Here is a 25,114-nt window from a genome sequence, read left to right on the forward strand (position 1 = left end):
TTTTTTCATCACTTGGCAGCAGATGGAAAGCAGATGCAGCAGAGCTGCACTACCCATGTCTGGCACTGCTGGGTTTGGCTCTGGATATTTTGGTCCTGGCACTCTTCCTGTCCTGGAGAGGGCACAGGGCTCATCAAGCCCCATCAAGACCCACCACTGCACCAGGGCCAGCTCACCTTTCTTTTCCACCAAAGCTGCAGGTGGCAGGAATGCTCCTCTCCATGCATTGAGGTTCCCCAGGGCCATCTCTGGGCTTGGGGACATCACTCCGTGGAGATGTAATGAGCATGATCCCAGCCCAAGCTATGGACTCAAAGCATCTGCTGCCCTAAGTAGAAGACATCCCAGTTGAGGTTGCCCTCCATCTTTGCTAATTATTGCAAGGAGCTTTCTGCATGCACACACACTCCTCTCCAACAGCATCTCCAAGGGAAGGACGTGCCGAAGCCCAGAGCCACCATACTGGCTGGCTGCCACCTCCATCTCCTTGCAAAGTCCCTTTGATTCTTTCCAACCTTCACGGGGTACAGGGAAAGTCACCACTCTTCTCAGCACAGTCAATATCTGAAAAGCTCTGGCTGCCACCCTCGGCTGTGGAAGGGGAGGAGAGTGGCGGCTGTAGTGGCTTGAGGACATCTTTGGGGTGAAAACCAGCAGGATTGGGACAAAAGCATGGCCAGAGTGGGGAGAAGCAGGAGGATTACGCATCAGCCCCAGGGTAAGAGCCACACAAGCCATGTGCAGAGGTTGCCAGGGGGACCTGGGTGGCAGGGGGTGGACAGGAGGGCCACTGTCCTGCCCGGGCTCCTGGTGGCTGAAGGTAACAGGAAGGTTTGGGGATGGTGGGAGGAAGGACAGGAGTGCAGAGCTGCAGGAAGCAGCCAGGCAGTGGCTGGGTTTTAGAGCAGAGGGACAAGCACCCACCTGAGCCCTAGTGACTGTTTGAAATCCAGTGCTTTTCCACCACCAAGGGAGGAGGTTTTCTCCCAAAGGCACCAGCATACTTGGGGCAACGAGCTCCTGCTCCGCATTTGCCCCTGCAAGCCTGCGAGCAGCATCGCAGAGAGCCAAAAAGCAGGTCTGTGCTTCTGGGCATGCAGAGGCACCTTCCTCCCCTGCCTCCACTCCTCTGCAAAACCTTCACGTCTCTGAAGAGGCGCAGGCGGAGGAGCAAACACTCCTCCCGACACCGATGAGCCCTTTTGTAACCAGCCCGCGCGTTCCCATACCTTTGGGCAGGGATAATAGGACAGCCTGAGCCAGGCGGCTGCCGCAAATGTCACCTCTTTGGAGAGTAGGACAGGGGGTGGCCGCCGTGCTGCAGCTCATCAGCACTCTTGTCTGGAAGGAGCTGTGAGAGGAGGAGGAATTAATCCTGCAAGCTCAGCTGGTATGTTTGATTTTGGGGCCCTGGAGCATCCACCACTCCCTGCGCTGTGCGAGGTCCTGGGGGCAGCAGGAACCCATCAGCTCCCTCATAGCAACAACCCCATCCTCACCTCGTCCCTCCTCAGGTCTGCCCAGACACCGACTCCCGTCCCAGAGGCCCCTAACAAACTGAGGTTGCTTTCTGTGCATCAACAAGCTTGTTAGTGCCAGCCTGAGGTTGGTATCTCCTGGTGGCTCAGGAGCACATCTCCTCGTCACCGTGCTCCCAAACAGCTAAGGCCACAGCTGGCCTGTCTGCGAAACTCAAATGTTCTCTTTGCTCCTCCCTGGAGAGTTTTACACTCAGACATGACCCTCTGGCTCATCTCCAGGCTTTGGCCATCAGTGGTCCTCCTTGGCTTCCCCCTCTTCCTCCAGGAAAAAAAATGAAGAGAGGAACTTGAAGGATGCGTCACGTCAGGCAGCTAGTCTGATGCTCAGAGACACCAAGGCTCCAGAGCAAGGGGGCAAGAAGAACCTGGTTAGATAAGGCCTCCAGAGATGACGCAAATCCGAGGGAGGACACTGACGGATGTGTGTTACCGTCTCCATGCAGGTGCTCTGGCTGCAATGACCCATGAATACACTGCTTGCTCTGCCTCCAGCTCACTGCTGCATTCATGTGCTCTGCTTTCACCGGAGGAGTGGCTCCTGAGGAGAATTTGACCTGAACACTGCAACACGGCCAGTCCAAGCAGAGGATGTGGCACTGGAGCAGAAAGCCATGCGAGACTGCCCAAAATCTGGCTCCTCCTGGGGACACAGAGACAGCGTGCAGCATGAGCCCAGTGCTGGGCCGTCCCACGAAGCAGAGGGTCTGAGTTCCTAAGAGCAGGAGCATCCTTCCCAGTAGCCCTCAATCCTTGAGGTTTGCAACCAGCAGGACACAAGGCAGAGACCAGCTGAGCCACATCTCTGTCCACTGGTCCCTTTGGAAACCTCCAGCACTTTTCAGCTGAAAGAGGGGAGATTGACATGAGATCTTGGGAAGAAATGTTTTGCTGTGAGGGTGGGGAGGCCCTGGCCCAGGCTGCCCAGAGCAGTGGTGGCTGCCCCATCCCTGGAGGTGTTCCAGGCCAGGTTGGATGGGGCTTGGAGCCCCTGATCCAGTGGGAGGTGTCCCTGCCCATGGCAGGGGTGGAACTGGGTGGGCTTTGAGGTCCCTTCCAACCCAAACCATTCAGTGATTCTATGACCTCTCTCACCCCCTTCTCTCCTCCTCGAGATTTATCACAGAATCTGAGTAAAACTCCCACCAACAGCCTCCTTCAATGTAAATTATTCCAAGTCTTCCATACATAAAGCCTCCTCCAGCGCACTGTGTTAATCGGTGCAATTAATTAGGCATTTGCCAATTAAATTTTAAACATCGTTTTCATTGAAAGCAAGGGGTGAATTTTTCTGTTAAAAGGGAAAAAAAGAAAATGGAGAAGGAAGTAAAGCCCTGACGATGGGAATGATTAAAGACAGGCTGGCAAACGAGCCCTTAGAAGACACGGATCTGCAGTCAGCTCAGATCACACCTCTCTCATCTCTAACTGAAAAATAATCATCATCACAGTATCAGTGCAAAGTCAATAACTTTAAAGCAGTCGAGGATTACTTCCACTTGCTTCACCATCGCTTACCCTCACTGAAAGGAAGCTGAGAGCATACTCTGTGTAGAGACAAAGTGTTTTGTCCTCATCTTCCCTTCAGGGCAGGAACCTGACGTGGCAGCAGGAGACCGTAGCTATTCAGATGGTGAGCAATTGTTTTCCCAACCAGATGAGTTCACAGGTAACCACGACCAGAGCTCGCATCACTGGGTGAAGCGCATTTCGCTCAGCAAGGTACAATTGTCCTGGTTCTTCGCAGACAAGCCCTGCGTCTTGGAGCCCCACGGGAGAGAGAAATCATCCCATTTCCCCATCACCGGTGGGACCTGAGGATGCAGGGATGGTGCCATCTTCCCTTTTCTGCTCCTCAGGAGCTGCTAAATCCATGCAAAGAAGCGATTTTCATATACAACACATAGATATGACACAGGGCTGGGCCACTGCCATGGTGCAAAACTGAACCAGCCACAGAGGATAAAGCTGATTTGAAAGCCAGGGAGTATCTCAAGAAAACCCAGTGGCAGCCACGGATTGAGCCCATGCCCCTTGCATTCATATTTTGTCTCTCATCAAAAGCTCTCCAGGCCCTGCTAAAGGCAATTAATTAGACTCACCTTCCCAGAGCAGATCAGCACCTTCTGTTATTTTCCCAGAGCAGGGAAGGTAAAAAAAAAAAGAATTAAAAAACTCACAAAGCAAAAATTGCTTTCATCCAAATTATTTTTAAAAGCGATTATGAAGGATAATCCTTTGAAAAATTAGGTGATGGATTTCCATTAAACCTTTTCTTCATTCACCTGTTTGAGGGGCCGTGTCAGTCGATGCCGTGTAGGAGGCGGCTGTCCCTGCAGCCACTCGGGGCAGTGGGGTCCTGGCCTCCCCTCCCCACCTGCCCAGCGCACACCATCGCAGCTGCTCCTTCAATTTTTCACTTTTCCTCCAATTTAAAACAGAAAATGCATAAAGCGCCAATTAAAAAGCGAAGCAAGCTGTGGTTTGTCTTGGGTTAAGCTGGAGTTTTCAAAGGACATTACCCCTCTCTGTTGAAATCAAGAGCGACGATGCTCTGCAGCCGTCTCTATCCTGCACCTTTGAAAATCCCAGGCTTTCATCCAGGTCCGAGCTGAAAGCACAAGGAACACCAAGGGATGGTTTCACCCCCTGCCGTCGGGCTGCTTGCTCAAACAGAACCACACACACTGCCAGGGCAGCATCCCATCTCATCCACCCCCCTGCCACAGTTACAGCTCTCAGTTTGTGCCCAGTGGGAGAAAAATCTATTAAAATCCAAATGCCTATTAACAGGATTGAAAAAAAACACGGGTAGACCTGCTGGCCAAGGATTCTGCTCTCCAGCTGCGGAGCCTGTGCTGCTCAGAGATGCACCCCACGTCTGGGAGAGGAAGCAGGTTTAGAGATAAGCTTAGAAGGTAGGTATGCCCGGGAAAAAGTAAAGGTGCTAATGATTTGTTATACTAAATACTTTGGATGTGTCGCTGCCAGCAATGGTCCTCTGTGACTGCCATCCAAGTGTTTGCCACCAACCACAGTGCGGTTCTGACAGCATCTCCTCATCTTTCTCAATAAAGACCATTCTTGACAGGGGAGCTCATACAGACGACGCTTCAGAAGCCATCAAGTGTCTGATAAGTTTGACCCATCCTATGAACAAGAAGGACCCTCTCTTCCCTCCAGCATATCCTGACAATGCCTGTGCGTGTGATGGAGGACTTGGCTTGATGGGCTCCTTGGGGCAGGGATGTACCCTGCACCTCCCCCAGGAAAGCTGTTGCCTTGAAGTAAAACCTGATTCAAGTCGCTTCCAAAAGCAGACAACCTTCTTAGCTCTGCAACGCAGCTCCAGCGGCTTCACAGAGATGGACTTGAATGGCACACAGACCTCGACAACCACAACTGGGGAACCCGTGCTACTCCCAGCCAGTCCCAACTTGGCACCTGCCCTGCCTATAAGCTGGTGTTTGAGAAGGGTTTCAGAAGAGTCAAGCATTTTGCTGTCCATCCAACATGGGCTGGAGGACAGCAAGACGAGACGTGACTCAGCACAGCTCCACATATCCGAAGCTCCATGATCAGCAGGGAAAAGTTTGCAAACTAAAGCTAACACAGTCCCAGCCCTATAAGAGCTCAACCAGCATCATCAGAGAACCATCACCCACCCAGAAAGGTTCAAGTAGAGTGTTGGCAAGAGCAAACCTGCCTTTACAGAGCCCACTGTAGCACACCAGAGTAGACACCAAACCACACTGACCTTTACAAATATGATTTGCCCTCACCTATCTTCTAGTCTCCAGTCCTGGCTGCAGCCGGAGTGGGACATTCAGCATTATTTACCATCAGGACTGCAAGAGAGGACTTGAGGAGAGAGGGGTGGGAAGGGAAATGGAAATGTGCTGTGATCAGGCAGCCGTGTTTGGCTCTCATGGTCCCATCTCCGCCTCATGATCCCATCTCCGCTTCCCATTTATCATCACAGTGATAATAAGAAAGCAAAGCCGTAACGATCCAGCTTCTTCCTGAAAATACGCATGGTTGGCAGCAGCAACGGTTCAAAGGCAAGCCAGCGTGGCTCCTGATATCCTCAGCTTCCTAAGTATACATCAGATAAACACTCGGAGGGGACGTATTGCAGTAAGTCTCTCTCCTGAAGCCCAAAGCCCACCACGGCACCCGTGGAGATGGATCCCACCAGGACCCTCACTGCGGGCTGCTGAAGAACACAGCGATGAACGTCTGCCCCTCCAAATGGGGGAGGTTAATTACTGTGATCAAAAATATCCAGAGGGAAAAATGTTACACCAGATATTAGCAATTAACCCAGAAATCTAAACATCACAATTGCTGCAATTAATAGGATCCTACACTCGCGCTAATTACCAGTCTGCATGAGAGGCGGCTGTGCCAGGAGGGAGGGAAGGTGCCTGCAGTCCCACCGGAGCGGCAGATCCTTGCCCCAACTGGGGATGTTACTGAGGGGTCCCCAGCTGGGCTTGCACCAAAGTGGAAATGGCAGGAGAGAGGGGAGTTCTCCTGCCTTCAAAGCTATGCCAGTGTGCTCAGGGTCTCGCAGAAAGCTCATTAAACCTCCAGCAAGCTGGACTCACTCTTGGTCACATCACTGCGTGTCCCCAGACCTGCAATCCCACAGGCTTTAAACGAGGAAAGGAGCTGATCCTGTACCCAGGCTCGCCCCGGCACGATCCTCCCTGGTTCTGGTGGGCTGAAGGCCACAGCACGACCACACCAAGGGTGCCACCGCGTGCCAGGAGGGTCCTGCGGAAAACACGGTGCACAGAGGACACCACATCTGCTCCACGTCTCCAGTGGCCAGCGTCGAGATTACCCCATCTCCTCGTTATAGCAGCATTGAAGGCACAGAAATATTGAGTAAAGCTTGGTAAAACCAAACCCAAACTCTTTTTCCATCCATGTCCTACAAGCCCAGCTCAGACACAGCCCTATCACACTCCCACCAGACAGCAGAGCCGCCTCTCCTTCTGCCGGCAGATTTAAGCAGGAGGGAGGATCCTGCTTCTTGAGCATCACTTTTAAAGCATTTTAGCTCATTTAGAAACAGGTTCGCCTGCACAGAGCTCCCACGACAGCCACTTTGCTCTTTAAGTAACCTGTTGGTCCTTTCTCCCTACATGCAAATCCAGCTACAGAGGGCCAGGCGATGCAATATAATGGATGGGATGTCAAGAAAAATTAAATCAAATGTCAGGATAAAATTCCGGGGGGGGACATACTTTTATGATTCATAATGCCAACCAATTATTGCCGTGACAGCCTGAACGGCAGTATTTTATCATGCCTAGCAGCCCAGAAGCGGAGTTGTGCAAATCGGCTCATAAAAAGATCCTTTAACAAACTCAGCGGACGTTATAATGATCGCTAGCACACACTTCATTTTTCAGCCCAGAATGACAAAAAAAAAAAAAGGAAAGCCTGGCACTCATCATGTGCCAGAACTGATGTATTCCCCAGGAAAAGTAGCTCTGCTGGGGAATGGGTGCTCCGTTCACTCTCTTGAGATCTCTTTCTCCCACCAGCCCAGGCAGGGCTCAGCCATCCATCCTTAAAACGCTACAGATCCTTTCATTTTCAATAGCTGACACGCTTCAGCACTACTCGCTTTGGGCACAGAGGTTATATTTCCATCAGTAACACGAAGCAATTTCATATCTCAACTAGGTACGAAACATTGCCCTTGGTGATGACTGCCCCCAGAATTACATCAGCCGGTGCGATGCAGTGGGGAATCAGCCAGGCACTCTGGCCGGACGCAGCAGCAGGCAAAGCGGCACTAACACAGTCTATTGCGGCCAAATATATTTTGTTTACACACATTTACCCCTGGTGTCGCATCAGCCGGAGGAGCGGAGCAGTCAGTGTCAGCCTGATTGGAAGGCATCGCTCTGAGACCAACGCAGGAGAAAACCCACACAGCCTCCGGGTCAGGCTGCAATGCAGGACGCCCTCAAAAACCCTTTAAACACTGCAGTTTGGTGTATAAAATATAGCATTCAATGCAAAAGAGCATGCAGGGCTAATGAGAGTCAAGTCATCAAAACCCAACCAAAACGTCAGTGTTATTTTTAATCCCTGGCTCAGGGATAAGCAAAAGAAAATCTCAGGAAGGAAAAAGCTTCCCACACTGGAAGTTATTTGTCTTGCATGGAAATGTGTGCAAGATCAGGGCTTGAAGTGTAATCACACAAAGTTGTTGTTTTGTAGGACCTACAAAGTGCTTGTTACTTCAGCATCTGAAAGGGCAGAGGCAGTTGCATCCCTGCCAGGACAGCTAGAGGCACTTGCATGAGCAATCCATACCTAACAAATGCCGTTGATCAAACACCCAGCCCCGCACCCCAGGACTGCCTCCGTCCAGTGAAAGGAAAAGCCTGGAGTGAAAAACAGCAGAAATTCTGGCTCAGAAAAAGGATATTTGGACCAAGAAGGGGAAAGAGAAATGCCACCTATTAAACCAAACCTGCCTTCAGGGCTTCAACGCTCCCATTTGCTGCTCTTCCCTAAAATGGGTAGTTTTTCCCTTAGCAAAAAGCAAAGGGGTGCTCAGGACCTCCCTCTGCACTGGGAGCCAGGGATCGCTCAGGGAGCTCTGCCTGCACTCAGGACCCCTGCCCGGCAGGGCACACAGAGCAGGTGGCCCCTCGCCTGGCCCCCGTTTGCTCTATATGGACCTGTTCCAAGCGAGCAGGTTAAATATTTGCATCCTGGAGATAAAACAGAAGAACCAAGCCACCCCCAGCCGGGTCCCTGAGGAAGAGGTTTCTGATGCTTTCCATCCTCGCTAATAAAATGCAATTCCTAGCGGGCACAAGCTCATTTTGCAGAGGTGTTTAATTGGCGCTTATTGCGATAGCGCTCCAGCCCCCTGCCAGGATGGGACAGTTAATGGAATGGGCAGCAGCTGCTCCTGCTCCATTTGCAATAACAACGGGGTCATAGGAGGCAGCGCCAAGACACCGGCTCATCGGCCATCGCCTCCTGCACACACAGACATCTCCCCAGCTCCCTCGCTGCTCCCAAGCAGTCACAGATCTATAGCGAAGGGACTTTTTTGCCTGGTTTTTCCCAGCCCTCACCAAAACACAGCAGTGTTTTCCTCCCTGAGCCTATGGAAGAGGGCAAAGCCGCGTCCCTGGGAGCCCACGTTGCCTGCTTCCAGCCGAGGACTTGCTGGAGCAGAAGCGGAGCCCAGATGGTGACAGAGTGCCCTTCCCACCACTGCTCCGTGTGACAGAGGCAGGAGCATCCCTTCCACCTTGCACTTCACAGGGTGACTTCCACCCGGACCCTTCCTCTACCAGAAGCAAAAGCGAAGACACAGCGACGAGGTGAGGAGAGGAAAGAGAGTTAACACCACTCTCACCAAACAGGGGCAAGGTAGTTGTGCTTACAAAGCCTGTGCCACACCAGGACAGGAACCCCCCAAAGCATAAGCTGGATGTCTCAGCAGGTTTTAGCACCATACGCCCTTTGCCCATCCACAGCTCTGCAGAGGTGCTCCCATCATCACAACCCTAGCGAGATGGATCTAGGTATCCTCCTCACCCTCCCAAATACACATCCCCCCTTTCCAGGGGCTGCCTGGCCTCAAAAAGTCACCCGCAGCCACCTCGTTGGAGCCTCGGCGTCCCCCCTGCAGCACCGGGTTGCAAAGGAGCCCCTGGGGACCCCACGCAGGCAGATTTGACTGGGGCTGCTGATGCTGTCCCGCTGTCACATGACACAGCATCCGAATGGCCTGAAAATAAAATTCCCCTCCTTTTTTATGCATGATTGAGCTGCTTCTCGAAAGCGCGTGTGCCTGTGCACGCACGTGTGCGTACGCACACACACACACACGCTCCCCACCGCGCCAGCACCGTAAGCAGCAGCGCACTCATTATGTTTTAAATAAAGCGTTTTTAAAATCACTCAGAATTTAGCAACAATCGCCATGGATACCAATCACTGAAATCCCTCTGTTACTATGGCAACATCTTTCCCATCCTGCCTATTTATCCTGGAACTGACACACCATTTATCGCAAGTGATAGGAAGAGAATTTGAAAGAAACCTTCCCGAAGTGCACGGAAGCATAAAAATTCTCCGTGAGGAAATAACTATTAATAGAGATAAAACAGCTACAACGCGTATTGGCCCCAGCCTGACAGTACACGGGGCACGTTCCGTGCCTGCACATCCCAGCTAAACACCGAGGACAACGCGAGCAAAGCAGAGCCTCCAGCAAACAGGAAGGCAGCAGGGTCAGTAAGCCTGAGGAATGAAAAACACGAACACACACCACTGTTTTACAGGTTTAACATTTAAATAATCAACATAACAGTTTGGAAGAGGGAGAGTTTGTGCTGAAAAGGGATTGGGGTAACTGCGCTGCTGCGGTGCCACAAGGATGCTTTAACAAACGCTGCTTGCAGCCGCCTCGAAAGCTCGTGGACGATGCCAAGGGATCATAGTGAGCCCTGGCCAGGGCTGGAGGCACCAGGGTAAGAAACTACCTCCGTGTTCCAGCAAAGGGGCTTCCAGGAGAGCAATCCAGCCAGGTGAACCATACATAAACATCTCACACTGGGTACTTTTGGCACCTGCTGGGATAATATTCCAGAGGCCTGAGATCTTCATGGTGTTTATTTTCACAATGTACCTGACAAGTCAGCACAGTCTGCTATTCCCCACACCTCCGAGGGTCAAACTCAGCAGTGCTGAGCCTTCCAGTGAATTGTTTAACTCAACCCTTTGCCCCAAAGCACAAAGGAGCAGAGTGTGTTAAGCACAAAGAGCCTCTTGCAGTTGAGATACAAGCACTCACATGCGAGAGCCTCCGGGCTCTTATGCACCAGCAATCAGCCCGTTTGCAGCACAGACTGGAACAAAGCCTCTCCCTGGCGTTTCTGACCCTGTGCCAGAGCACGGAGTGTCTTGTGTGTCAGAAATATTCATCAACCGGCTGAAGAAAGGGGAACAAGTCTTGCAGAAGGAAGCCGGCCACCACTACGGCCCTTCTTCCTAAACCCTTTGTGAAAAAGGGGAGAAAAAGGCTCCAAGACCCATCAAGGGGGACTCTCGTACCCTCCAAACATCGGTTGTCCTGTCAGCCTCCTTTCCTACAGCTTAAGGCACGGTGATGCTGACCAGGGAGAGGGAAAGCAAATGTGAGGAAAGCCCAGGCAGTGGGCAAGACAAGGGCTCCATCCCCAGTTTCTCAAGCTGTGTTACAATCAAGATGGTGCAATACATCCTTAAAAGCTTCATATTCAAAGCACCAGACAGAGCTACAGGTAGCAGGACCCCAACTCTTCCTTCGGGAAGGACGGAGTAGAGACTGTCACACCTAACCAACCTGAGGGCAAACTTACTTGTTCTGTAGGGTGACAGCATGATGCTGGCTCCATTCTTTGGTTTTCCTCAACAGCAGGCACCCAGTATTTGGAAGAATAGCTTCGTATTTTTCTCATGCCTCTTACCACAGTCCAGGCTGAGTCCCTCCAGCGATCCGGGCCTGGGAAGAGCAATTTGAATCACAGAGTCTAGCGCTTTCCTATGTTAAGCAGAAATGCGTCTCCACGATGGAAGTCACCACTCAAAGCCTTTCGACTGATTCAAGTGAATGTTAGGAGCAGATTGTCCAGAGGCAGAGATTGCTGTGCAGATCTAGGCCTGGGAAACAGACCAAAGCTAATCGAAATTCAGTACAGCCAACGATGATTTGTACAATTACAAGCTGCTATGAATCAAAAGGTTAACTTTCAGATGGATTCTTTGGGGAGAACCCTTAGAGATTGATTTTGCATTTCATACAGTATTTAGTGAAATCTCTTTATTAAGGGATGGACATCAGGAGCCTCCGAATCACAAAAACGAGAAGGCTGAAGGTGATGCAGAGGTTCATGCAGGACACCTGCAGTGACAGCAGCGTGAAGCGATCCAGTGTGGATGCTCTGGAAGTGCTGCATTTCCCCAAGCTCATGAGCCGTGAGGAATGTGAATTGACTGCAGTGTGTAGGGAGGCCGTTAATTACAATAACGCCAGTCACTGCAAACATCTGTGATTAACACGAGAGCTCCAGGAGACTGAAGGAAGGGGAGCAGATTGCACACCAGCATAACACCCCGACTGCCGCAGTCGAGACGGGTGAACATCGAAACCCAGATCTTGATGCTCTTAGGAGAAAGACTTGCAAAGCACAGAGCTTGCATGGCTGCGAGTCCCGGGGAGGTTTGCTGTTTGCACAAAAGCCTACACAAAGAATACCCCAATTACAGCAGCTTTCTGCTGTGCTAAATTAGGACAGTGCTACAAGTCCCATCAGCTGCTGCCAAAGGATGCCAGAAGCAGCAGGAAAGCAGTGGGAGGACGTGTCCACGCGTGGGTCTGTATCCAAAGCACAGGCTCCCAAGAGACACCATTTCCCACGGGAAGACCAAAGCAGCCAAATATGTACAGACCAAGACAGGATTGCTGCAGCCAGGCAGGAGCTGAGGTCAGGCTTATCTGAAACTGTGAGCACAATCAATCTTGACTTGCCAGTCTTCGACCTGCTCTGCATACCCGCAGGCCAGCCACCAGGAAAGACACAGCCATTGCCTTCCCACAAAAGGACACTCACCCTCCCTACAAAACCTCCAACACATGAGATAAAATGAGACCAAGCAGTCTGAAAGAGCCACCGCTTCCAGGTTATTTCTCTCTCCTGTTTTTTACACAGCACTTTATATCCCTTTAGCCATCATTTATAGTTCTAAATATACTTGAGACTTTCACAGAACTATAACGTTAAAGATTGCGGCCAGAAAAAACAAACATAAACTGCCCAGACATAGGACTATGAAATAGAAGACCAGAAGGAATCACAGCATCTTCCAGCCCGATTTCTAGCACAAGAGAGACTGGGGAGTTTCTTCCCCTCCCATTTCACATACAATAACAGAAATACCAAAACTGAGAAAAGCATTGGCATAAGAATCCAAAGATCTTTCCTCCACCAGGAGCAAACATGCACAAAGCCAAGAAACACAGCGAGATGTCAAGATGCAGCACGCTAAAAATGTCCCCTCCAGCACCCGGAGGCATTCACTGGGAGAGCTGGGTTTTTATCAAATCAAACGTTTTGATCTCCGAATCGTTACACTGTCTGACTCCGTGGGGAAAACAAGACAGCAATCAGCACATTAGAATCCTTTGAAGGTGTCTTTCCCAACCATTACAAAAGAAAAAGAGGAAAAAAGCAGGTACATGTTCAAGCCTCAGGCCCCAGCTCAAGGCAAAGGAAGATTTCAGAGACTCGAGGCACAAGCACCGTGCAAAGGACTCACAAGGGTGATCCCGAGCAAAAGGACAAGCACGTGGAGGCTTAAAAAGCACAGCGAGGTGCAACACACAGGAACACGAAACAGGAATTGCTACCCTGAACATGGAACCTGCCAAAACATCGACCTGAACATCTCTGCCAAAAAGAGATGCACTGGAAAAACAATTTCTTTGGAAACAGCAAATAGGTTGATTGAAGGACACCTTCATTTTTCCTAACCCGTTGAGCTCTTCTTGTTACAGGATTGAAGAGTGGCACAATGCACACGCCTTCCTATAGAACAGGAGGCACGCTTCACAATTCGTCCAACCTAAACATGAACTGCATAGGAGATCATCCTGAAAAAAAGTCAGCCAAAGGTTTTACGGAGATAACAAACTTGTCCTTGAACAATATCCGATCATCTAGGTTTGTACAAACACCGAGAGAGCTGTGAGAATAAATTCCATCCATACTTACCTACGCGGGGTAAACAAAACCACAACACAGCCGCCCAGGAGGAAGCAGGAGGTGCTTTAAGTGTCAGCCCATCACTACCGCTTCTCAGACTGGACCAGGCCCCCTCCCTCTCCAACCCTGAAACGGATTATAAACCCATTGCCACACACAGATTGATGCAAAATGTAAGGCGCATTCATAAAAAATAATATATCTTACTCTGTGGGATAATCATGCCTTAAACCTGAGCTGTTCCACATAGCCACTGTCCTCGTTTGAATTCAGCTCACACGTGGATCTGCAGAGGCCTCGACCACAGGGCTTTGCCTCCTTCCTGCCATTTCAGCAGATTATCTCTACGCTTTGCCACTGCCCAAGATTAAGCTTGTTTTACTACAAATCCAGCTGATATTTGCGCTGCGCTCATGTTGTCTGCGTTATCACACACAGCATATATTTCCTAAAACATTGCAGGATGGCTTAGCTGCATTTTCAGCACTCGGCCCCGAGAGCAGGGTCAGGGCAGAGCGAAAGCTTAGCGGAACCTTCCCTTGAACTGAAACCCCCTGGTACCTCAGTGAAGCCACTCAGGCTGCCCAGTTTCTGGGAATCAATAACAGCAAGAAAATGCCTAACAGGAACATTCCAACAGCTTCAAGAGAGAAAAAGCAATACTAATGAACCTAAAATTACACCAATAGGCAATACTTACAGGCACGTGTACGTTCTTCTGCTCCAGCCTAGGTAGGACATCACATTTTTGGATGCTCTGTAGCTCCAAGCGTTACAGAGTCAGAAATGTTGATAGCTTTTGAAGTATGGTGGCAGCAGCTGGCAGAGGAGCCTGAGGTGTAACGCAGAGCCTTTTCAAAGCACCAGTCTCTCTTTTTGAGTCACTGCATGGTGCTGGTATAACAAGATCCCAAGAAACAGCAGAGTCCCAAAGACAAAGCATGCAAGTGAAAAAATCTGGAAGAAAGGAGCAGCAGGAGTGAGAGCAACAGCTTCTTTCTCTGTCACCCCAGAAGAATTGGTTGCACTTTAGTGGGATGTGGCCAAAAAAGAACAGTCCTTCCTCTCCTCCAATTAAAACTGATAGATAACAATAATACTAATAGCAAAAAAGAGAGGCCAACCTTCCCCCATCCCAGTTTTGAGCATGTTCCACAAGAAGTTAAAAAATGAGGAAAGAAACAACGAAGGCCAAGTATCTGAATGCAGAGCAGGAAAGAGAGCAGAGGGCAGCAGGGACACCTGGCCACCGCAGCAGCACAAGCACAGGACTCCCAGGCCCAGAGCCACCAAAGGCTGACGGGAAAGGAGCACCTGGACAGCATGGGGAACCTCGTACGGGACAGCCAGCGGGAAACGGGTGGTAAAAACACGAAGAGAAAAGCTCAGGTACCTCACATGAAATAAGAGTTTTGCTGCCCTGGCTCTCAGGAGGGACAGCTGCTCTCCACCAGCATCTCATCCCACGGACGGCTCGGTATGACTGGGAAACAGTGATCTGGACAGGAAGACTTGTGCCCATACAACACCATCCTTTCTCACTGCAAGCTGCAGAACAGAGTAACTGACAAATCATCTTAGGAAAATGATTTTTATTTCTTTTTTTTTTTAATTTCTTTTTTTTTTCCTTTTTTGGAAGTTCCCATGTTTACAGATATGCTTTTGTTTCTGATCATATAGCTTCGCAGCAATAAAAACCACAACGCAGCTAGCAGAGCAGCTGAACTAAGACCCATAAATACCAGCACAGAAAACAATAGACAACCACCAATATTTCTATACATAAACTATTATTTTAATGTCACATTTTGACAATTGTAAAAGGTCTACAGAATGTACGTGGGCAAAAGGCAATAAGTGAGTCTTTTGAAACACTAGATGTATAATAAACAGCGCATTATCAACATTTACATGATTCACATCAAATTGATGACATCCTAAATGTATTCCTTTTAAAGGATAGAGATTTTTCAATAAAATATTACATTTCATTTAATACTCTGGTACAATACTTCATACATTGCAGGAAAAAAATAAATGCAAGGTCTACTCCACCTAATAAAAGGATCCTTTTTCATTAGTCTTTAGTACTGTAATAAAAAACAAATCACAATAATGTCATAAATAAACAGGCTTGAAATTATTATGTTTCGCTATTTAAAAGGGAGAAATTAAAAATTAATTTGAAATAATGAAGTTATGGGTAGGAAATCAAAACCTGACAACACATCCTAGTACCAGCTGTGATTTTTCCCATCCCTACAACAAAAAAGGAAATAGGTTTTAACTTTGTTAGATGAATCCTAGTTAATTGTGTTTCAAACACACATCTTAAGAGGAAAAAGTAAAATTTGGTCAGGATTAATAGGAGAACCAATCAGTCCTAACAACAGTTAGTGGAAATTAAAGTGTACACTATAAAACATTCAGTAAATGAAGTCTGCAGCAAATTCATGCTGGCATAAATTACTGTGCCTTAGGAGTTGGGTAAAGTTTCCCTTGTGGTATAAAGTCTTCTACAACAGAACTGCATCCCTTTTCCATTCCACTGACACAGCAAAAGCTGGTAAATCAAGGCTTAAAATTTATTCTCTAAAAACTCACTAGAAATACATGAAACGCACATTCTATTCTCTCCCCTGAACCAAAGGACATTCCTCTTTCTTGCTTCATCTGTCATAACCCCCAGCCATTGTTTAAAATAAGTTAAAAATGCTTTTAAGAATCATCACCCCTCTCGCGCCAGTGCAGGAAAGGCAGACAGACTTTACTTTGCAAGGCCTCCCCTTTGCCATTCAGCAGGGCCAGTTAAGAGGAATATTTATCCACAGTCTTTCCGATCCTGTTCCCCCTCAGTGACGTTCTCCCACCATATGCTCTCCGGGATTAATACACATTCTGCAGTAAGAATTCCCTGGTTCCAAGAAAAAAAAAAGAAAACCCTACAGCGGCAGGTTCTAAACAGCTAAAATGAGGTCATGAGAGGAAACTTGATGTTGGCCACGTAACTGATTGCTGCTTACACAGGTCAATCTTTTCAGATACATCACATTAACTGAGTTCATAAGAGTTCAGATTCATTCAGGATCCTTCTCCCATTCCTCTCGACTTCTCCCTTGACTTTTCTGTTTGGTGCAGGACAGCTCCAAACCTGACCACGCATTCCACCTTACGACAGCGTATGAAGCGTAGAATTTGTCTACTCTAGAGAGAAATTTAACTGCTCAATTGCTCTATGCAAATATCAACACTTATAGCTGATCCCTGTTCAGCAGATGAAGCTGTAAATAGGGACAGGAGAGGAAGCAGGCAATGTCGAACAGGTATCTCACTACCGAGTGAACAGATTTCTCTCTCATCAGGACTAGAAATTTTAGATTTAGAAAGGGCACAAGTATTTATGAGTAAAGTATAAGGCTCTGACATGAAAACATGTATTGCGGTATGCTGGTGAGAGGAGTTCCAAAAAAAGCCCCAAGCCTCGGAAGACAAAAAGGACAACAGGCAAAGTAACGAAATTCGGCTTAACATGAAAGAAGCACCTTCATTCAGTTCAAACAAAGTGTTCAAATATTTGCTTTTGCAAAGCACTCTCAGGAAAAGGTAATGGAATCTCCCACTTAACCTTTCAAAAAGCTGCATTAATTACATTCCAGGCTTTAGCGTAGTTCACTAGTAAGGCCAACAACACAATTCCGTTGGGCCTGCACCCTCACACACAGCGATTTAACATCCACCATCTGCATCTGCGGTATGAAAATGGCAATAATCCCTTCATACCACTTAAGTCACAGAGCTTCCCCAGAAGCATGGGGAAAGATGACAGTGAATGCCACCAGTGCCCACACCTAGGGACCAATTCTGCCACTGTCACACCCATGCAGCTACTGATGGCTTCACAGAGAGCTTCTGGTCCAGGTAACTGGACAGAGCAAACAAAGTCAAGAAACCCATTTAACTGGCAGCTTAACAGCATTTCTTCATTCTGGAATCTCTAGAAGAGGACTTTGCTTCATCAACAATCACCAGAATTGGTTTCAGATGAACATAACTCTAATTGGGATAGCAAACTCAATACAGCTCTGAAAGGCACTTCAGGCAGAATGATCGTAAACTCCTGCCTGATGGAATGAACCAAAATGAGCCTGCTGGCCTTGCTGCCTGCGCTGCCCTTCAACTAAGGCAATTTGAGTGGCTGGCTACCTTCCATGCATTGCTTTCCCCACACAACTCTAATTTAGCCACTTAGACTAGCATAAGGCCTTACAAAAAAACCAGAAGGCTCAACAGCTTCCACCTCCCCGGCAGAAGGGGAAGAGGTTACTTTACACCAAAGTAACAGCCTGCACAGGGGATTACTTATTTCACTGGTTTTAATACGCTGTCAAGGTGTCATCATGCAACTTTCTAAAATACCTAAACTCTGCCAGTTCAATTTCTTGCTTAATAGACAAACACAGACAAATTAAGAGACAGTATCCTCACAAACCGCCAGGCTCTTTTGAGAGATACAGTAAATTTCTATTTTGGGCAGAGAACATTTAAAAGAAATTTTGTTTGATGTAAAGACTACCTTGCATAATTACTCAAAAACAGCCCATCCAGTCACTCAGCTAAGTCGTAATCAAAGCCATCACTTATCACAAAAAGCACCTTCATATCAATAACCGCTCACCTCTATGAAACTCAGTCCAAGTTTGAAATGTATTAGGACTAAATTTTATCACGTAGCTGATTCCATTCACGCTGACGATCCACTGTTTTCAAACAATCAAGTATTGTTCCCATCAGTATTTTACATTAGTGTAATGGATTTATCCACATCAACGCTCTCCCACCACCCCCCAAGAAAAAAAGTATCCCACAACTGCTCAAATAAGGAAAAAAAACCCCAACTAATAGCCATACTGTGAAACAAAAGTACTATCTAAAAAAACCAAATTGACGACTGTCCAAAGGTTTGCGGGATTCAAAACTGACTCCACAAAGTAGGTGTCTACATTGTAGAAAGGATTTCCTTTTATTTGGAAAACGAGCAATTGTAAATCAGGTATTGGAGAGAAAAGATAAAAACAATCTTTAGGTGGTCTTAAGTTTTTCCTACTGTTGAAGGATTAAAACCGTAAATAAAAAGGTACGAAGCCCTCAGAGTTCACCATTCATGTGAAACTTCTTCCACCTCTTCCTTGACCTTTTTAAAACCAAATTCATTTCTGGGAAAGGAAGAGAGAATAAAATAAAAAATTATTTAGGAAGAAATTAGCAGTTCTTTCTTATTCTGACATTATACACAGGTGCTCAATTTCAACTCAAGGAACCCTTAAGCTCAATGAAAAGTCTCAAACCTTGCTTATAAACTGCCTGGTACTTTGGTAGTAGAAGATGAGATTGGGTATAAACTCGGGAGAAGGTCCTTGGACTAAATGGATGAAACACACTTACAGCTCTCAGATGGAAAAGGGAAAATAGGATTTCTATAGTCTTTGAAAGCACAGGGGGAACGGTGACAAAAGGCTTTAGATTAGAGTCCAAAAGAAATTAATGAGTAAAGACACCTTTAATTCAAAGCTATTCCTTTGCTGTGTTCACAGCCCATTAACTGAAGAATCAGATAAACCTACTAGCTAATAACCAATATATACATTCAGTTGTCTGATTGCAAGAACCAAATTATAACAGATATTTAAACCATAACAAAGAGAATCCACACGTTTGTGTCTTATCAAAAGAAAGGATTTAATTTATGACAACAATACTACACCAACTGCTCACATCACACAGGCACAGCAGTATCCTTGAGGCTGAGCACAAGATTAAGCGTTCTTTGAATCTCTTTAGAAGCAAACAAATCCTTATCATCAGCCAGGAGATTGCTTATTAAAGACATGGGAATTTCAGACTGTAGTTATTACTCATCTTTTGCTAGCATGCAGAATTTCAGCCTCCAGAACAAAAAAGGCTTCCAATTCATGTCACTGGTGACTCAGGGCACAAGAACAAGAGGCCAAACTACCAAGGCTGATATTCCATGTTGTTTTGAAAGGGTAGCCTAGATGCATCTCAATCAAAATTAACTTCTGGAATTTAAACATCCTAAGAGGGATCGATTACATGCATTTCGGACATTAGGAAGTCCTTCTCATAGCTCAGTTTTGTGTCTGTTTTCTCTAAACCCCAAAACTCCAGGCTAGATCTGTATGTTCACTCCTGAAAACACATACCTGTCTTTGTACGAAGTCTCTGTACATCTTCTCATCTGAAACTTTTCTGCTGTTGCATCAGCCCCACATTTTCATATACTCTAGCACTATCTTCTCTCATTCTGAAATGAAACACAGACTTACAGTCCAAAGATTCTACCTTGAAAAAAACACATTTGTGCACACAATATAATCCAGTGAGGATTTATTTCGCTCCATGTAGTTTAAGAACAAAGCACAGGGCAATATTCTCACTCAAGATCCCTGAAGATTAGTTAGAACAGTTCAAAACTTACACACTAACAACAGAAGTGAACTTACTCTGGACACGTTGGGGTTGGGGTACAGGGTGGAAGAGGGCTCTGATCCCCACTTGTCTGGTCCGATAAAGAATATTTAATGTTTGTGTATTCGTGACCTTTTCTCTTACTCTTCTGTGAAGCAAAACACAACAAGGTTTTGAATTACTAATAGAAAGCAGTCATTGAAGTAGCAGAGAAATTACACATATAACTGACCGCGTATGTTTTTAGAAAAAATTTTTGCCCATGGACAGAAGAGAGCTCAAATCTGTAGACAACACACACAACAACCTAAAGGTTGGCTTTAGCTATTTGTTGAAAGACCTCAAAAGCCTCACTTTTCAATATTCCTCTTTCCACTACCATCTCCAGAAGAATGTACCAACCTTACAAACCAACACTCATACACAATCTTCATCTTACTTGGCAGAAGAAACCACATTTCATTCTTTAGTAGACAGTACCAGCCAGTGGGCTTCCCACTGACCTTATTTCCAGCTTGGAGATGTGGCCAAATGAGTAACAGCGTTGTTTTCAAGATCTCTAATAAAATAACATCCTAGCCCATTAGGTTTGATATAAAAAGAGCCCAAGCTGTTATTTGTATTCAGCAGCATATGTTAGAAGCCGCAGCCAATTGTGCTGGCATTCATCTACAGATACTGAAGGCTCCAGCAAGCAAAGCTACGCTAGGAAAGAAAGGGGATACGGCTTCCTTCATTTTCAAGACAAACATTCATAACACTTGCATACACTGAAACCTATATATAAATTAAAGCCTCAGTTCAAAGTTTTGCAGGATACTGGGTTTGAAGGGTTTTAGAATGCTCACACAAGCACTAAATAACCACTCTGATTCAATCTCAGAGTTGTCAGAGCCTCTGGGGAGCTCTGGTTGCTGAGTTTCCATTAAGAACTCTGTATAGCCATGCAGGCTGAAGCTTTTCCAAGATGGCCTTCTGAGATGTGCTCAAAACTTGCTCAACTTAGTCTGCTATTTTACTGAACTTCTCCCAGCCTCCTACCTCCTCGTGACAAATCTCTTTCAAACAGACCCTCAGTCCAGATCAATTACCCGGAAAGTTAAAGCTAGAAACCAAGATTTAAATAAACTGCAAAGGCTCAAACTCCGCTACAGTCTACAGAGTTATGGGTACAAACCCCTCACCCACCAAGAATATACTCAAGCCTGAAACTAGAGCTTGATTTCCACCACCCCAAACCTGCGTGACGAATGCCAGCTCCATCTACAGATGTACTGCACGGTAAAACCAATTTAAAAAGAATCAGTCAGTTCTTCTATTACTTAAGCTGACTGCAACAGATAAAACAAGCCAAGAAAAAGTAGATATCTGGCTTTTCTTCCCTCTACTTAATTCACTGTAATTATCCTCTCCAATTCAGAATAACAGAACTGTGGTAAGAACTGCTTGTGTCCTAGATGTAAGAGATCGTACAAATTTCCCACAGGGAAAAAACAAACCACAAACCCCAAAACAAATTCACTTTCCTTTTCTTCAACACTTGTAAGACGACAGGCAATATTTAAGACAACACTTAATTCTATGAAACCTTGAGGCTCGCAGCACTGCAATGCAAGACGGAATGCTAGCAGAGCAGTGATTTTCTTTCCTGCATACAAACAAAAACCAGACACATCTACATGAAAGCATACAGCTCTTCTCATATCCACGTCTTCAGGCCAGCTGGTTGCGAGTCCTGTATGACAACAGGCTAGCTAACATTACTACCTGATTTCTAATCAGAGCTGGCTTGTGTTCTTTAGAAAGGGAGCACAACCTCATATTCTTTCCTATAAAGGTGCCCCTAACCGAAAAAAACAAACACATCCTGGTGAAGTCAAACTTTCACTGTTTGGAACTGCAATTGAGGAAAGCATAGAGAAGAAGCTAAAGTTTCTTAAAACACGGCATTTCATTCCCAACTGTCTTTTTGAGTAACATTCAAGCACGTGGTAGGATGAAGGGGAATGGTTTTAAGGTGAAAGAGGGGAGATTGAGATGAGATCTTAGGAAGAAGTGTTTTCCCACGACAGTGGGGAGGCCCTGGCCCAGGTTGCCCAAAGTAGTGGTGGCTGCCCCATCCCTGGAGGTGTTCAAGGCCAGGTTGGATGAGGCTTGGAGCCCCTGATCCAGTGGGAGGTGTCCCTGCCCATGGGACTGAACGGGCTTTAAGGTCCCTTCTGACCCAAATTCTATGATCCCGTGATTCTGCATAGTATTCTGCTACTCAGCCATTTTTTTTCTGCTTTATTGGAACAGGCTTTGGAGCACTCCAAATTCACCATGGTTTTTTCAGGGCCTTAGTTCCTACAGTCCCCACAAAGCTTTGCTTTTGTCTGAGAAGTTCTATATTGTTTTATTCCTCCAGCTGCCACTTGCTGTAGTTATAGGTCAAGACCTCCTGAGGTAAATCAATGTTCTTCTTCCAGTCTCTTAAACTTTTATTCTCGTGCCTTCTGAACTACTAACAGAATAGAGGATGAAACACAACTAACTCAGCCTCAGCACTATAGGAGAAATACACTGCTCCACTCAGTAAGAAAACACTATTCAAAACCCACTACAACAATCAGGAGAGAGTTGCCCATTTTCTTTTAAATGGCAGCAGCAGAAAGAGACCATATTCACAAAGCTGAGGATATGAAGCTTGCATAATTACACCCACAGAGACATGAGACAGCTCTAAGGCGAAGTAAGACAACAAAGCCAGGGAAAAAAAAGTACACCTGAGGGACTTCTTGTTCTTCACTTTGTGTCTAATCACCATCAGAGCACACAACAGCCGTCCTGCGGAGAGGAATAGTCTCTCTCCTTTCTGCTGAACAGCACATCTACATCATGTAGGCAAATATAAAATAAACTCTGCCACACTCCAGAGCAGCCAGACATCACACACGAGTGCCAAGCCCAAGCTGGCACACTCCATCTCCAAACAGGATTACATTTCACACCTGGCACCGCACTAACCACACAGCTCCCACATCTGCCTGAGCAGTTGGGAGTGTTTTTCTCCTTCTGAGCAGCAAGGCAGCTGTAGAAGGGAAGAAACTGAAATTCTGAAACAAAGATAAAAATCACAGATGACCAGAGTTAGGGCAGAAAATGAAAGCAACAGTGGGAAAGTTAGTTCTTCACTACAAAACAAGGAAACTTCTGTAAAAGGCTGTAGTATTTGAGCACAATGAAGTGCTTCAAAAGAGGGAGTTGAAGGTCTTGTAGTTATCACCAAGTATTCCAAAACTTCTCTCATCTTACCTTACCAAATCACTCCCCTAATTGCTTTTTGTTGCACTGTCTTGCAAGAGAGCACACTCATTTTTTAAATCTTTGCTTGATATACTTACCTTTCACTAATAGACATGTAATTTAAGACTGCAAAATACATACCAGAGCTACTACCATTTAGATTTGATTGTTGTACTTTAGAAATACAGCTAACAGATTGGCAATCTCTTTAAAGCTCAACAGAGCACAAGGTTCTGCATTAATTAACAGAGCCTTATCTTTTATTCTGCTTGCACAGAAAGCTAGATAACATTAAAGAGAATTTGAGATCTGGGCTGCAGGGACTGGGGGACAGGATGACATCCACACAAGCATTTTCATGGAAGGTAAAGCACCACCAGCTGCAGTCACGTAGAGAAGCCGCTCAGACTAATTATTTTCTACTTCAGCAAGTGGCTAAACACACCGTTTTTTATTTTACCATTTTCTAATTCCACCTAATAATTTAAGCATTTCTTAAGCATAATGAATTGAAATATCGTCTGACTTCTCTCAAGACTGTTAACAGAGGGTTACAGAGCCAGCCTTTTCCCAATGCATGGGTTATACAGTCAGCAGTCATGCCTCCAAAAACCACAGGCAGCAGTTGAGCAACTCTGCTCCCTGTTCAAATGACAATGTGTTCTTATGTAACGTTTTATACTTGGGACAAGTGTACCTGCTCCTCTTCAATTCTGCGCTGTAGCGTTTCGATGTAGTGCTGCACTGCCATGTAAATAAATCTGTACTGTGCTTCTGTCTGAACCATCCCTGACCGTTGCGATCTCACCATCTGAATGGTCTTTGGAACATCAATATCGCAGTCCACACCTAGGAAGAATCATCAGCACATTAAGAAAAGTGAAATAAACTTTGTCTTTGGAGAAAAGATTGGCCTCATCTTCCAGCAGAACGCAGTGCAGCAGAACAATCTTGCAATAAGCAAGACTGCTAACATTTAACTGATTCATCCTACACATCTGCATATTAGCAGTCAAGAAGTGTAGCATAAAGCGGGAAGCTGTCTCGAGGGAGCAAACTGCATCACTTCACACCGTTCCAATATGCCTTTAAAAGCAACCTAGCTCAACACATATGCCGAGTTAGTGTTTATGGTGCTTTATGCATAAACACAAGACAATCCTCCAAAAACAAGCTACTCAAATTCAGTATGCATGAGTGCACCGACAACCACATGCCCATGAATGATTTGAGAACGAAAACAAAAAAAGAAATAATATAAATAGTAAGAGAAAAAACATAATCAGATTCCTGGCTAATCCTCAGCTAAAAGTTTTCATTACGCTGAATGGGAGCAGGGTTTCAGCACTTTGATTCCAGAGGAACGAGCAAGTCTCTTCCATGCCAAACATACACACCGACTGTAGCATGAGCTGAATTCTTTATTCTGTCAACACTCCTGCTGTTTTACCATGATATATCTGTCAATGTCCAGCAGGGATATAAAAGTGGGGCAAACCTACCTTTTTCTCTTATGATGTCAATAAGAATATCAATGACAATGAACGTTCCTGTTCGCCCAATCCCAGCACTGTAAAAAGAGAAAGCAGGTGGGAAAAAGTTAGTTATTTTGCTCTCTCTGAACCAACACCAAAGTACCAAGTAAAAGTCTAACATCCAGAGACGTAAGACTTCCAAACTATAGCGAGGGGCAAACCAAGTCACACAGACAAAAGTAACTACAGACCTAATCAACTTAATGTGGAAGAGACTGAAGTCATAACAGCACCTCTGCACATCACTAAATCAGAAGAAAACTACAAGGTCAGAACTAACACTTCCTTGCCGTCTAAGAAGTATCTCATTTGTAAGCCAAGACTGAGGAGAAAGCACTCACAGGAGATGCGATGGGATACCAGAATTTCCATGCTCCTGTACTCAAAATGTACCTACCTGAGACTGGTACCACCTCCCCACACAACATCAGAAATCCTTAATCATACAGACACGCACGCTCTGAAAGACAGCGTG

The 25,114-nt window shown here is 46.3% G+C and overlaps 2 protein-coding genes across 2 annotated transcripts in view; both read right to left on the bottom strand.

Moving 5' to 3' along the window:
* RPH3A (rabphilin 3A) overlaps window positions 1-13,455 on the bottom strand; it is a 69,972-nt gene extending 56,517 nt beyond the window's left edge. Inside the window, exon 1 of the mRNA XM_054082446.1 lies at window positions 13,343-13,455. The gene's annotated coding sequence lies outside the window, so the exon portion shown is untranslated. The remainder of the gene's footprint in view (window positions 1-13,342) is intronic.
* Window positions 13,456-15,106: 1,651 nt separating this feature from the next.
* PTPN11 (protein tyrosine phosphatase non-receptor type 11) overlaps window positions 15,107-25,114 on the bottom strand; it is a 29,374-nt gene continuing 19,366 nt past the window's right edge. Inside the window, exons 12-16 of the mRNA XM_054082464.1 lie at window positions 24,607-24,674; window positions 23,802-23,953; window positions 19,855-19,967; window positions 19,555-19,655; window positions 15,107-18,546 (exon numbers count right to left, since the gene is read on the bottom strand). Of these exons, the coding sequence (XP_053938439.1) occupies window positions 19,586-19,655; window positions 19,855-19,967; window positions 23,802-23,953; window positions 24,607-24,674 (403 nt within the window). The 3' untranslated portion in view covers window positions 15,107-18,546; window positions 19,555-19,585. The remainder of the gene's footprint in view (window positions 18,547-19,554; window positions 19,656-19,854; window positions 19,968-23,801; window positions 23,954-24,606; window positions 24,675-25,114) is intronic.

This window comes from Cuculus canorus, chromosome 17 (genome assembly GCF_017976375.1).
Source record: "Cuculus canorus isolate bCucCan1 chromosome 17, bCucCan1.pri, whole genome shotgun sequence".
Classification (NCBI taxonomy): Eukaryota; Metazoa; Chordata; class Aves; order Cuculiformes; family Cuculidae; genus Cuculus; species Cuculus canorus.